At 40.9% G+C, this 12,942-nt stretch overlaps 2 protein-coding genes across 2 annotated transcripts; one reads left to right on the top strand and one right to left on the bottom strand.

Annotated features, from left to right (window-relative positions):
- The first annotated feature begins 1,248 nt into the window (after positions 1-1,248).
- rab3aa (RAB3A, member RAS oncogene family, a) lies at positions 1,249-10,499 on the top strand. Its single transcript, XM_038718269.1, has 5 exons — positions 1,249-1,360; positions 3,379-3,603; positions 4,790-4,908; positions 6,782-6,906; positions 7,578-10,499. The coding sequence occupies exons 1-5, from the start codon at positions 1,358-1,360 to the stop codon at positions 7,766-7,768; spliced, it is 663 nt and encodes a 220-aa protein (XP_038574197.1). The 5' UTR covers positions 1,249-1,357; the 3' UTR covers positions 7,769-10,499.
- A 328-nt stretch (positions 10,500-10,827) lies between these two features.
- Positions 10,828-12,782, bottom strand: jund (JunD proto-oncogene, AP-1 transcription factor subunit). Its single transcript, XM_038718267.1, has one exon. The coding sequence runs from the start codon at positions 12,525-12,527 to the stop codon at positions 11,592-11,594; it is 936 nt and encodes a 311-aa protein (XP_038574195.1). The 5' UTR covers positions 12,528-12,782; the 3' UTR covers positions 10,828-11,591.
- Positions 12,783-12,942: the final 160 nt, after the last annotated feature.

Raw genomic sequence — 12,942 nt, 5'->3', positions numbered from 1 at the left:
CATGCCAGCAGGTGGAGACAGTTGTTTGTGGCAGTGAACCAGAGATCTGTTCAGTGAGCGGTGGTGTTTTAGGTACTGTACGGTTTTGAGTTACTTGCATTTTACTAGTATTTCTATTTTATGCTACTTCCTACATCTACTGCACTACGATATTGAAGGAAATCTTGTACTTTTTACTCCACTACATTTATTTGACAGCTGTAGTTATTGGGTGTTTTGCGGATTAAAAATGTTCATACAAAACGCATAATGATTTTATAAAACATATATACATATAAAGCACTGTTATAGATTGATTTACCCAAAGAATTTTAAAAAGTTTCAATTATCTACACTTTGACCAACTACAACATTAAAATTCTGCTAACATGTTTATGTATCTGTAATAGCCTAATAATAATAATAATAATAATAATAATAATAATAATAATCCAAAAACATATGTGGTGTCCGAACAATAATGCTGCGATGATGTGTTGAGAGGAAACCCCGCTTGACACTGTTCTTGATCATAAAAGTTTATTAAATAAAAGAGTTCAGCATCAATTACAAGCTCTGCAGTAGCTTGGAGAGTGACCCAGCCCGATGACCACTCTGTCTCTCTGTACATCAAACATAGCTTATATAGGATATGTTTAGGTATCTGTTAGGTACCATAGAGGGGTTTGAGTCTACAAAGTAAAAGGTCAAACCCACAGAAGGGTACAGTACTAACTTGAGGTAACAAAACAAGGGGTTAGAGGTCAAATTCTATAGAAGGGTTCAGTCCCTACATAACCACCAATCACTGCTCTCCCGTAGAAGGTCACTGACCCTCTGTCTTGCTGCTACAGTGCTATTTTGAACTGTTATGAGTCAAATGCATAGGTATTGGATACTACACATAATATAACACTTTGAAAAGTGGGTGGTGATGGTGCATAGATAAGATGCTTGCCTTTGGTGGGGGAGACCTGGGTTCGATTCCCACTGTAAGACATACACCGTTGCTGTAATGAAAAGTGTTAGACAGTTATGAAGACAGTTCTTCATAATTAAACATTCTCAATGTGGGACTTACTTGTATTTGATTATTTTTTTCCCCTTTGTGGTATTGCAACATTTACTTACCACTACTACATTTACTATTTATTCCTACCAGTGATTCTAAATTAAAAGTAATTTATACAATGGGTGGGGGCGGGGCTTCGTGCGAATGAGCGGACCCTCTTCTCTGATTCGTCAGCCTTCCTGCCAATCATCCTTACACTCTTCTTACGCCGGGGCTGTCGGTCAAGAGGCGCACGAGCAACTGCAGGTGCAAAGCTGGGCATTGGGCTAGGCGCTGCTGCGAAGCTGAGGACAAAACACACATTTCATGGTAAACCCTGCGCTTATTTGTTATAGCGGGACCGTATTAAGTCTAACAGTTGCAACGGATAGCATGCGTTTTATTTGTCGCTTGTCATATCCTGGATTTAGACTGTAAATTTAGTCGTAAATAAGGAAGAGTAACCTTCATTTGACATAGCTGGGATGCTTAGCTAGCTGCTGCCACCACTTAATACTGGTAACGGTCTGCTGTGTTAGCGTTAAAGGTAGCGATGCTAGCCTAATTGTACGCATTTTCAATGGCTAAAAACTGAATTGAAACTGTATTTACTCAATATATTTTTTCATTTGATCTTTATTTTAGGTGGCAAGTAGCATAACAAACATAATGCATAACAAAACACTTGTAATTATAGATTTTTCTCCAGCTAACGTGGACCAGACTGACCATTTCAGGCAGCTAACTGTTAACGTTACATATTATCACTAGCAAGCTAACGCCAGATAAGCTCTGCTGTGGATAGTGGATGGCTGGTTTGTGCAGTTTAAATTGGGAGCGTATTATGTTCAGAAAAAGCCAGAGGGCGTTACAGGCGTTGACAGTTGACAGGAGTTTACTACAAGGCAAATTCTGGTCAGCCATATGGTCATTCATAACTGGCTGGCCAGCGTAACGTTAGCCTTTCACAGAGGTGCCCTGCCCTCCTGGATGGGAAAAGATAGTCAGTTTAGCTGATGCTTAGCCTGCTAAGCCCCGATACTTCCGTCCTCTTATCTTTCGTGGGGCTGAGGTGTGTGTGCCTTGCCTGAACAGTATTATTGACATGAAGTGGAAACACTCAAGGCTGTGTGAGGGTATTGGCTGGTTGTATTTACACAGCCTCTTGGCGAAACGTCTGCGTCATTTTATTAACGTTACCTTGTAAAGTTATGAGACTGTTTGGGAACCATGTGTAGTGTAACCTGGTCCCATGCAGAAGACTACATTAACATTACTTAAACCCCTCACGTGTTTATATTGTATACACAAGGCTGTTTTAAAATGGAGTACAATACAGGAATACAGATTGATTTTAGTCCTGTCTGTCTGAAGAATGACCTATATCTCAGTTTTCTGTGCATTAGTCTGTTGGATCCTATTCAGATGGGCTACACAATGGTCTGTTGTTAGGAGAAGAGCAAACCACCCAGAAATAGTCATTCCAGTAAATGAGATATTTGACAGCTGCCAGGCGCTCTTGATACATGCTCTCTGTCTTGAAGAAAGTGTGAAAATGCTATTCATTACGTGAGACTCTATTCATTAGTTTCCCCTGGCTTGTCTTACATCTTTTAACCATCCACAGAATTGTTGAAATATTTTATTTGAATAATTTAAGGACTTTCTGTTGTTTTGTCTGCATGTGTTTAATATCTCTGTGGTTTGAAGGTGTTGAATATAGTATTGTTTATAGCTCAGGCAAGGGACACCTAAATTTGTTGTGTCAGTCTAAAAGTAGCTTCAGAGGATGTATCTAGGTGATATCAGAGGTTTGATCTTGCTTATCTCTGTGTCAGCAGTTTCCCTTCTCAAGTGTGTTTCTTGAGTGTGCTTACAATGTGGTTTGTAAATGTATTGATCTAATAAATGGTTTAGTATCTACAGACCAATTGAAACAAATTCAGTATGAATAAAAACTAATTGACAAATGGTGTGTTATCTGTTATATATTCTAAACCTGAAAAGTGATATTTTATGAAACGGGTAAAGAAGCAGGATTTTACATGTTTCTTTTTCATTTTTACCAGTTATCTGCACCAAATGTGTGGCAGAGGGCTCGACACAATGTCATGAAAACAGTGCCTGCACAATCTGATGGAAACAAATACAACAGCTCTTCCTTTGTACATTTATATAACGTTTAGTTTTTGCAGACACTGTCAGAGAGGCTTTGATTCAACACTGTTTGTGGTGGAGTTGTATCGTTTTATATTGTGAGGGGTTTCTATTATTTGGTCCAGCCCCCATAGATAAGAACAGACTGATTCTTCTGACTGATTTAATATGCAATCTCAATCCTTTCCTAGATGGCGTCTGCAAATGCCACATACGGCCAGAAGGAGTCCTCGGACCAGAACTTTGATTATATGTTTAAAATCCTCATCATTGGTAACAGCAGCGTAGGAAAGACTTCCTTCCTTTTCCGCTATGCAGACGACTCATTCACGCCAGCCTTTGTCAGCACAGTGGGCATCGACTTCAAGGTCAAGACCATCTACAGGAACGACAAGAGGATAAAGCTGCAGATCTGGGTGAGGAAGCGAACACTTACTTGCATGCACATGTGCTGAGTCTGTCAGGTACAGATTGTCTAGTGGTTCCCAGAGCAGGTTGAGTGTTGGATGAGGGTCACAAGGAAAAAAAAAAAAACCCATGAGAAATAGTTTTGGGGAGACAGTGAATCACGATCAACCCCAGGATTTTTTTCTGAACTCCTTTTAAAAGTTGTGAAAAGGAATTGAAAACTCATCTTGCTTTGCTTAGTGCGGCCTTTTGTTTAATCAGTGTTCTGCATCTGGCAGCGCTGTGTTATCTAGAGTCCGATACCACAGAAGAAGTAAGGGTGTAACAGGTAGAAAAGCAAATGGCACACACTTAACACATAACAGATTTCGCAATCAGCGTTGTCTCCAATCTGATGTGTATATTTCTCTCCATAATACAGCGGTGCAGTGCACACTCAGCGTAAAATAGACGTGGTAATAATGGTAGAACTGTTTTGTGGCAGAAGTGTTTTCACAGGATTCAAACAGTCTTTGTTCATCTCAGTGATCAATATACTGAAATACAAATGCAGGTTTCAACAACAGTGACATCACTGAAACAGTATTTAAGGCTGCGACTAAAAGATTATTTTCATTATCAAGTAATCTGCTGGTTATTTTCTCAAATAATGGTTTAGTCTATAAAATGTCAGAAAATGTCCACTCCAGTATCACATAGTCTAAAGGGACGTCTTCAAATGTTTGTCCAGTCTGCAGTCAAACACAGCTGAACTAAAGCGGTCTGTGTTATCGTGTATCTCTAATGATTACCAGCTGTTGAAATGGTCACCAGAATCCCTTAATCTGCTGTGCAATGGCAGTACCCTTGAAGTATACTTAACATGAGCCATAAGGCCTGACCCTGGGACCAACTGCTTATTACATGCGACACCAGAGGAATACCTAATGCTCATGGGAGTTTGGCTGAATGTTAAACTTCGGCAATCATCGAGACAAGAAAATATCCATCGTTCCCAATGCTCATTTAATCCTATATATACGTGACAATGTTTACACCACAACCTGAGGAAGATGGAAACTTTGTCATGTCCATGCGACCGTGAGTGTGCAGGTGTGTTTTTTTTCTAGTATGTTTTCATCTATCCTGCTTTGATGATGACAAATACTCAAGAATAATTCCCCATTTAAAACCATGGTGTTCGTGTTTGTTTAGGACACTGCTGGCCAGGAGCGCTACAGGACAATCACCACAGCTTACTACAGGGGAGCCATGGGCTTCATCCTTATGTATGACATCACCAACGAGGACTCCTTCAACGCCGTTCAAGACTGGTGAGGGATGCCTGACTATGCATGTCTGCGTATTCAATGGTGGTAACTCAACAACCTTTAATCTGATATCTTTAATGTTGTTCAACTTTGCTGTTTGTGACCACAATGGTGGGACTAGACACGTTGTGGACAGGGCAACCACGCGAGTGCTCAGGAGAGTCAGACAGGTTTCAAACAAGTTCATGGTTTAATCTAGTTATCAAGCACTTGTGAAACAAGTGTACTGACAAATGAAAGTATAATGTCTAAAATTGTCATTTTGCTTTGTTAAATAGCATGTTTTTACACTTCTGGAAGTATCAAACTTGAATCAGAAAGTAACTAAGCAAGAGATGTTTGAATCAGATGGTTTATATTTTTAATTTCATTAACGTTCACTTTGTTTTCTTATCCAAATTTAGATAATTATAAAAATTGACTTGTTACAAACATGTCTGGTCACTTGTTTACGCTATTTTCTGTTTAGAAGCTGTTACAAGTGGCTTTGCCATTTTTCCCTATCTTGAAATGAAATTTGTCATTTGAATGTCACATTATAACCAGTTGGAATGATAGCTGTCAGTTCTGATGGAGTACTGTGTGCCTCCTCCTCTGGTGGGAGGCTTTAACACTAGACTACATGTTGCTCAAACACACTGCGTAAACATTCAGCACCTTCTCTGTGCATTTCCCACAAACAGCATCTCCGTACTTGAGGCATTTGTAGAACGTTTTATTGTGTTTGCACTGCGTCTCCACCATGCAGGTCATTCTCCTGCACTCTTAGAAGAAGAATAAGATACTTTATTGTCACATACATGCATCTCTGCATTTAACCCATCCCTCGAGAGCAGTGGGCAGCCGCTGTGCAGCGAACGGGGACCAACTCCAGATTTTGTGTCAGTGTCTGGTCAATGCACTGTCCGAAGAAACCGAACATGTTTTTGATGGTGGGGGAAACCGAAGCACCCGGAGGAAACCCACGCAGACACGGGGAGAACATGAAAACTCCACACAGAAAGGCTGGGACAACCGGGGTTTGAAGCCACAACCTTCTTGCTGTGAGGCCACAGTACTGTCCACTGGACCACCGTGGCGCTCTGCATTGTGAAGGGCACGTCAGCGGCACAATGGCTCTTTTGATGACATCCACTCAGTGCCGTTGTAGTTATATTCTAAACACAGTCTTGAATTTAAATGCAGCATACACTTTATTGACTATTGCGTTTTATAGGCCTATTTATTAATAATAATAATGTAGAATCTGAGGTGTTATGTAGCAAAAGAATTCTAATGATCACTTCTGCTGAACAATAAACTAAAAACAAATGCTCCACAGATCAAAAAACACATGAGAGAGCAAGACTATAGACTGGTTCATAAATGTTAATAGCCTACATTTGATAAACATAGGCCCATTATCTATCGCATTAATTACTAGTGGTTTGAAAAAAGAGAGGATATCTACTGCAGAATTTGTTTTAATGATCATGCAACCAAAAGTTATCAACCTATACAGCATTGCTGTATTGGCTAATGAAAATTAATGCACATGGCAGTGTTTATGCATTTTTAGCTCTTGCAAGTGGATGGCTGTCAGAGGATGACCCATCAGATGCAGAATCAACACATCGCTCAGTCCTGAAATCTCCACTCACTGCATTGAGCAAGTCTAATGCCTATTTTGTTGTAGACAAAAGGTGTTGGCAATAGCAAAAAATTATGTTTATCTAAACACTATAGCCCGAAAATGACTGGAAATTTTACCTGCTGGCAAATACAGGTATAAATTAATTTTTAACAATGGTTCTAAAGATAACATTAACATCTTAAACAAGATGCTGGTGAGATTCAATCAGTCAATACAGCTCAACACCCTGTACTGTGCTAACAGGTCTACCCAGATCAAGACATACTCATGGGACAACGCCCAGGTCCTCTTGGTGGGGAACAAGTGTGATATGGAGGATGAACGAGTGGTGGCTGCAGAGAGGGGCCGGCAGCTGTCAGAACAGCTGGGTAAGTCAACTAGTGTGATATCTGGTGTTTTTCAGCTATTGGTTTATCTCCCTCTCCTGGGAGCATTAGTGAAAAGTATGCTGTTTATAATCATGAACTATTATTCATAAAGTTTGTTCAGATGGTCAGATATTGATTCAACTGTGTTCATCTCTTTCAAAGTCCTCTTCTGTAGTTCACCTACTATGTGTCATCATTAGACTTTTTAGCTTGGCACATTAGATCATTTTCACTGCGTTTGAAACTGATGTTTCAACAATTCAGGCTGACTATAAATCAAAGGCAACTATGCCAATGAGCCACACTAACACGAGTCCAAACTAGTATCATGTTAGTTTTAAAAAAGCTAGGTGTTATTTTTCTGCTCTTCCTGTTGAAACATGTAACATCAAAAACATGTTTGGGGAGTGATCTGAGTGGTCAGACTGAGTCATAGCATCATTTGCAATTTGACTGTAATTAGACTTAATTTCAATCCATTTATGAAAAAGGTTTGAGTATGATCTGAAAAGTTAAACTGAGTTGTTTTTAAGACTTATGAATAGATTTCATTTAGAAATACTTACACAAATATGATGGGAAGATTAATGAGGTAGATTAACTCGATAAGCTTCATATTGGAACAATAAGCGTACCCATATCCTCTCTGCCTCTGCTGCCCCTCCTGACAGGTTTTGAATACTTTGAAGCGAGTGCTAAAGATAACATTAACGTGAAGCAGACCTTCGAGCGGCTGGTGGACATCATCTGCGAGAGGATGACGGAGAGTCTGGACAACAATGACCCGACCGTCACTGGAGCTAAACAGGGGCCACAGCTCAACGAGCAGCCTCAGAGGTCCCATCAGGATTGTGCATGCTAAACATGACCCACCCCCCCCCCACCCCCCACCACACGCACACACGCACACACGCACACGCACACACGCACACATGCACACATGCACACACTGTCATAAAATCCACACATGCTGTATTTTCAGTTAGTCTCTCTCTTTCTTTTTCTACGCACATACACGAGTATTACACACAAACACTGTCATACAGAGGCACACAACCTGGCTGCTTAGATTCTCAAACCCTCTATCTACATAAAGAGCTCCGCCCACGTGACCGGTTCTCCCCAAAGATTTGGCATTTTCTGAAAAAGCATCTTAAAGTGTTTGTTCATTTCAGTAATACAGAGATTATGTGATAGTGCTAAATTAGAGGGGTGAAGGGGTACAATCCCAAGTTGTCTTTCTTTCTCACTTGCACACAAACACACACTACTTTTCTCTTCTATGTACAGATTTATAAAAGGCCAGTCAAGGCTAAGACTCCAATGGGTTTTACTCTAAAAGGCCTTGTAGGTTGCCTGATTCTGGTCTGGCATCAGGACATGAGACAGCGATTTCTCAGTTAAAAAGCTATCGATCCAATGAGTGTCGCTGGGGGAATAATGATTAGCCAATCAGTACATAACAGGGTAATAGTAATAACAAGAATGGTGACTGCCATAGAGAAGATAGAGGCTGTTCTAATTTGATTGATTGAAGCTTGAAATGGAGCGTAACAAGTTGACAGCTCAGTCTGATCAGGCAGCTGTGAAGGAGGAATGTTGGAGGAATCCAACTCACACTCAGCATTAACAACTCAAAGCTAAGTGGATGCAAATGATTTAAAATTGTTTAACTTTTAGTCCCGTTGAAAATATGTTTGTTGCTGTGGATAGAGTTGCTGGGGGGGGTGGTTGTTGTTTTTTTTTTATGTCTTTGACTTGGTTGGGTGTGGTTTTGAGCATGTGAAATCACCGGTCCTTCCCAGTGTTGTGATTGAGTTTCTACAGATAATTACGGTCCTTAAGTTTAGTTTGACGTCCATTTAAAAGTTGTTTTTCTTTTAATTTTAGGAATGAACATAACAATAGCAAAGGTCATGCACATCAGTTTGCTAGTCAGTTCTCATAATAATTTGTTTATATGTCAGGAGCTGCATCACCTCTGGAGGTTGCTTGATTTTAAATTCTTAGTGTTGTTTTTGTTTTTTACTGTTTTGTATTTTTAAGACATATGACAGAATAAAAGAATATGGGATATCATTCACCTCATGGGGAAGAGTGTATAAATGTTTAAAAGTTAAATATATGCATTTTATAAAAAAAAAAAAATATATATATATATTTATTTTGGATTCCAACCTGGGCTTAAGTGAGAAGTGCATGTGGTTGATGGTTTTTAACCGATTCTGGTTGCTGGATGGTTTTTTATTTTTATGAGCTGAATTTAAACCCCGTCTGTCCTACAGTTTCAGTACTTGGAGGTAGCAAATGCAGCTCAAGGTTTCACTTGTGAAGCCCATGGCCCCTTCTCATTGTATTAACTTTCTTTCACTGTGTACTGCGTACAACGTGCAACATGCACTCACTAGAAAGGCATGTGATTCAGTGTGAGCACTGGTATACCAGAGACCTGCCATCTTTATCAACTACCAGATAAGTCTCTTATGTCGCCTATGTAGATTATATTTTCATCTTTACTTTTGGGAGGAACTGGATGTTTTTAAGCATGTGAATACTGAGTTTTATTTCTCTCTCTCTGATGCTAAGGTTAGGGAGGTTGTCTGCTCATGTACAGTACAAAACCTTCTGTATGTCATGCATTCACAGATAAGCTGAGGCATGCTAAAATATTTTCAAAATGTAACTTATTTATTTTGTATTACTTATAACTTTATTTATTTTTGAGATCATGTTCTTCCTGTAGATTATGCATCACAATCTGCACTCTACATTTTGAGATGTTCAGTAGTATCCAATGGCTTAAACTGTCCCAGCTTTTAAATGAAAATATATTTGTGTTTACAGTGAATATAAAGCTTAAGATGCTTCCTCAAGAGGAAAGTTAAACATTCCAGTGTGAGAGTCTCTTATCATGTCAACTGTGGGAAGTTTGTTTGTCTTTTGATATCAGTTATGTAACATTTAAGACTTGGTAGTCTAAAAGCAGACTGTTCTCACAGCGCAATAGCAATTATTTATCTCCATATCCAAATATCAGCAACATACAACCCTGGTGAAGGTTTGTAGCTCCATACTGTACAAGTATAGTATAGCACCCTAATATAGTATGTATAGTTTGTATAAAGGGAATCTTAATTGTTCTTTCCAAAGAGATCGCGATCCTACATTTAGAGCCAAAAAGAGCTCTTGTTTGTGTCTGCATTTGTTAGACTTGCACTAACAAGCTAGTCTGATAGTGTTTTCTTACTCTGTGCAGTAGCTTCAAAAAGGGAAAATGTTTTGGAAGGAAACTGAATACTCTGAACACTTCATTAAAGTAGTAATTGTTACTGCATTTGTTCACTTTTGACATGCTTGTTGATTTTTGTTACTTTTATTTATTGTGTTTTGCTACAGCTGTAAACTTACAGGTGACTTAGGAACACGTATCAATCCTGTTCAACTCTCATCCTCTTCCTCCTTCCCTGTCATAAATGACCCTTGTAAATAGGAGTTTTCTGCCCGTCGGGTATTAGTTGTGTGAATTGTGCTGTAATTCTGTAATGCCAGATTTGCTATAATGAGGAATAAATAAACAAATTCTAAAAGCTGGAGTTTTGTGTTGGTTCAGTTATTCTCAAAGGTCAGTGATTTACAAGAAGTGTACATGTGATATTTCAGAAAGGTTTGGAGTAGGTTTTACTCTACCCAGCAGAGGGCATAATGCTGCAATAATGTCTTGTTTTCTACCCTCAGAGTTGTTTGACCATCTATGGTTTGGTTTTGCTTCTCTACTGCACTTAATACAACACCCACAGTGTCAACTGTATCAGAGAAGATAAATGTTATGGCAAGAATTTATATATTAGCCTGTTCTTGCAAATGTTCATTCTAACTCTAAAGCAAGCAGAGCCTCCCCTCTTAGAATCAAAACACATGAGCTTTAGTAATGTAGTGAATTTAATAAATGTCAGGTAGAGACTTTAAAGTCCATTACACATGGATACATAGGGTTTCTCAGCACGTACACATACATTCATGGAAGTGGCGACTGGAGAACTACACAGCAGCCAACACAAGGAAAAATACAATGGTTAAAAGCAACAAGACATGCAGTGTTCATTTTTGCACAAGGAAAATAAAGGAACAACAAGACGTAAGACCATTATGTAAAATAAGAAATGTTTCAGTAAATAAAATATATATTTGTCATTGCTAAGTGCTTGTAAACAAGTAAGGCATTATATTACACGGTGGATGACAGCACTTGGTGACACCCTGGTGTTTGGTTGCACTTTTGTTGAGATTGTCCAGCTTACACACAGATAAATGCTATCCTACACCAGTCCACTGGATAGCGGTTTGCTACATGGCTTCCCAGAAATTAGGGCAACAAAATAAGTGTTTGCTGCACAACACCGCCAGATTTTCAGGAATCAGGAGAGGCTGCAGCCTATGCTGCTGGTTAACTGGTCGTTTCATCCAGTAGGCTACACAGCCCTCATCGAGGCCTGTTCATCTCTACACAGTGCAGTGCAGCGCAGATTCTCAGTTCCAGGCCTTATCTGAAGTGTGCATTTACAATGGCCTCATATCAAGTCTCTGATAAGGATTGTAGGTTACAAAATGTTCCTCATAATACAGGCCTGTATGCTCAGAGCATTTTTAGAGTTGTAAAAAAACACGAAGAGCACCATTACTGGGATCTAGTAAGCCTGGACCTGGTTTGGCAAAAGCTGGCATCCGCTGCTGACATGGTTCATCACCTTCTGCTTCAGCTGGGCCACTTGCTCCCTGAGGACGCTGGCTGTGGAGGCCAGCTCGGTATTCTGCGTTTTCAGACTCTTGACCTTGTCCTCCAACCGAGAGATCCTCTCTAGTTTTCTTTTGCGGCATTTGGAAGCGGCTATCCTGTTCCGCAGCTTTTTCCTCTCCGCCTTGATGCGCTCCTGGTTGTCCATGTCAATGGGAGACAGAGGGGGGCTGTCCCCAAAGCTTTGCATGTCTGGTACCGTCTGAGGCTCGTCCTTCACCAAACCGGCAGACTGGAGTCGTGACAGAGCGGCTGCAGCAGCCGCCTGTTGCTGCGCGCTGGCCAGATGAGACGGAGGCGGCGGGAAGGGAATGGTGTCCGTGGAGTAGTTGATGGAGGAGGCTCCGAGCGGACTGGCCGCATAGCCGTTCAATGTTGTATATACAGGGAGGTCTGACGTCTGAAGCCCGGCGGACCCGACTGCATTGGATGATCCGAGTAGCTCCAATCTATCCACGGAGACGCACCCCGCCTCGCTCAGCTGGTTCTGCTTGTGCAGATCCTCCAGTGCCTTGACGAAACCTTCCGCGAACTCTTGCTCGTCGCTGGCTGACTTCGGGTAGAGGAAATGGGAGGCCGGGTTGGTGGTGGTGACCAGACCGTTTGACTGGATGATAAGGCGCTCCAGGTCCGGGGAGGTTAGTTTCAAGAGTCCCAAGTCTGGGGAGTTGAGAAGTCCATCTGTGTCTCGGAGCGGGTTTGATTTGAGCTCGGAGTTCTGGTCGTCCAGGTTCAGATTAATTTCCTTCTTCATCATCGTGCTCTGGGAGTAGATGCTGGAGACCCTCGGATTATTCACCACGGTGCCTGGGTAGAGGGTTGTTTCCATTCTACACCCTCACATGAGGGAGTGTTGAGCGTTACGCATTAACGATTGCTGAACAGTCACATCCAAACATGAGGAAATCAGCTGATCCTTATTTATGTGGGATCCCGTTTCCTTATTCCCTTCTTGTGTATCAGTCACTCTATCAGTCGACCACTTGAGCGCTTATCCCTGAGGGCTCTGATGTTTCTCTACTGCGCGCGAACGATATTGTCTTTTCCCGATGGCACGACTGCTATGCGCTGCGCCAGACCTTGCTCGCTTTCTAGCCCTAAAAATTCCATTATGTCACTCCAGAGCGCGGAGATTGGCCCAAAATGACGTTGGTTTCCGGTTCAATTTGAATAAGGGGCCGAGTCGGTCTTTATTGCCATGGAGACTTTAGGTAAACTACAAACAGTGCAATGCATTGTGGTTT

Source organism: Micropterus salmoides, unplaced genomic scaffold (genome assembly GCF_014851395.1).
Source record: "Micropterus salmoides isolate LMB-PRFRI ecotype aquatic unplaced genomic scaffold, ASM1485139v1 Ms_hic_scaffold_14, whole genome shotgun sequence".
NCBI classification, from domain to species: domain Eukaryota; kingdom Metazoa; phylum Chordata; class Actinopteri; order Centrarchiformes; family Centrarchidae; genus Micropterus; species Micropterus salmoides.
This window is presented reverse-complemented; position numbering and strand designations above follow the sequence as displayed.

Bases quoted from the DNA above. Each gene is read 5' to 3' on its own strand.
- rab3aa (XM_038718269.1), top strand. The intron at 3,604-4,789 runs GTGAGGAAGCGA...GTGTTTGTTTAG, and splicing joins GGATAAAGCTGCAGATCTGG to GACACTGCTGGCCAGGAGCG. The intron at 4,909-6,781 runs GTGAGGGATGCC...CTGTGCTAACAG, and splicing joins TTCAACGCCGTTCAAGACTG to GTCTACCCAGATCAAGACAT.
- jund (XM_038718267.1), bottom strand. From the start codon at position 12,527: ATGGAAACAACCCTCTACCCAGGCACCGTGGTGAATAATCCGAGGGTC.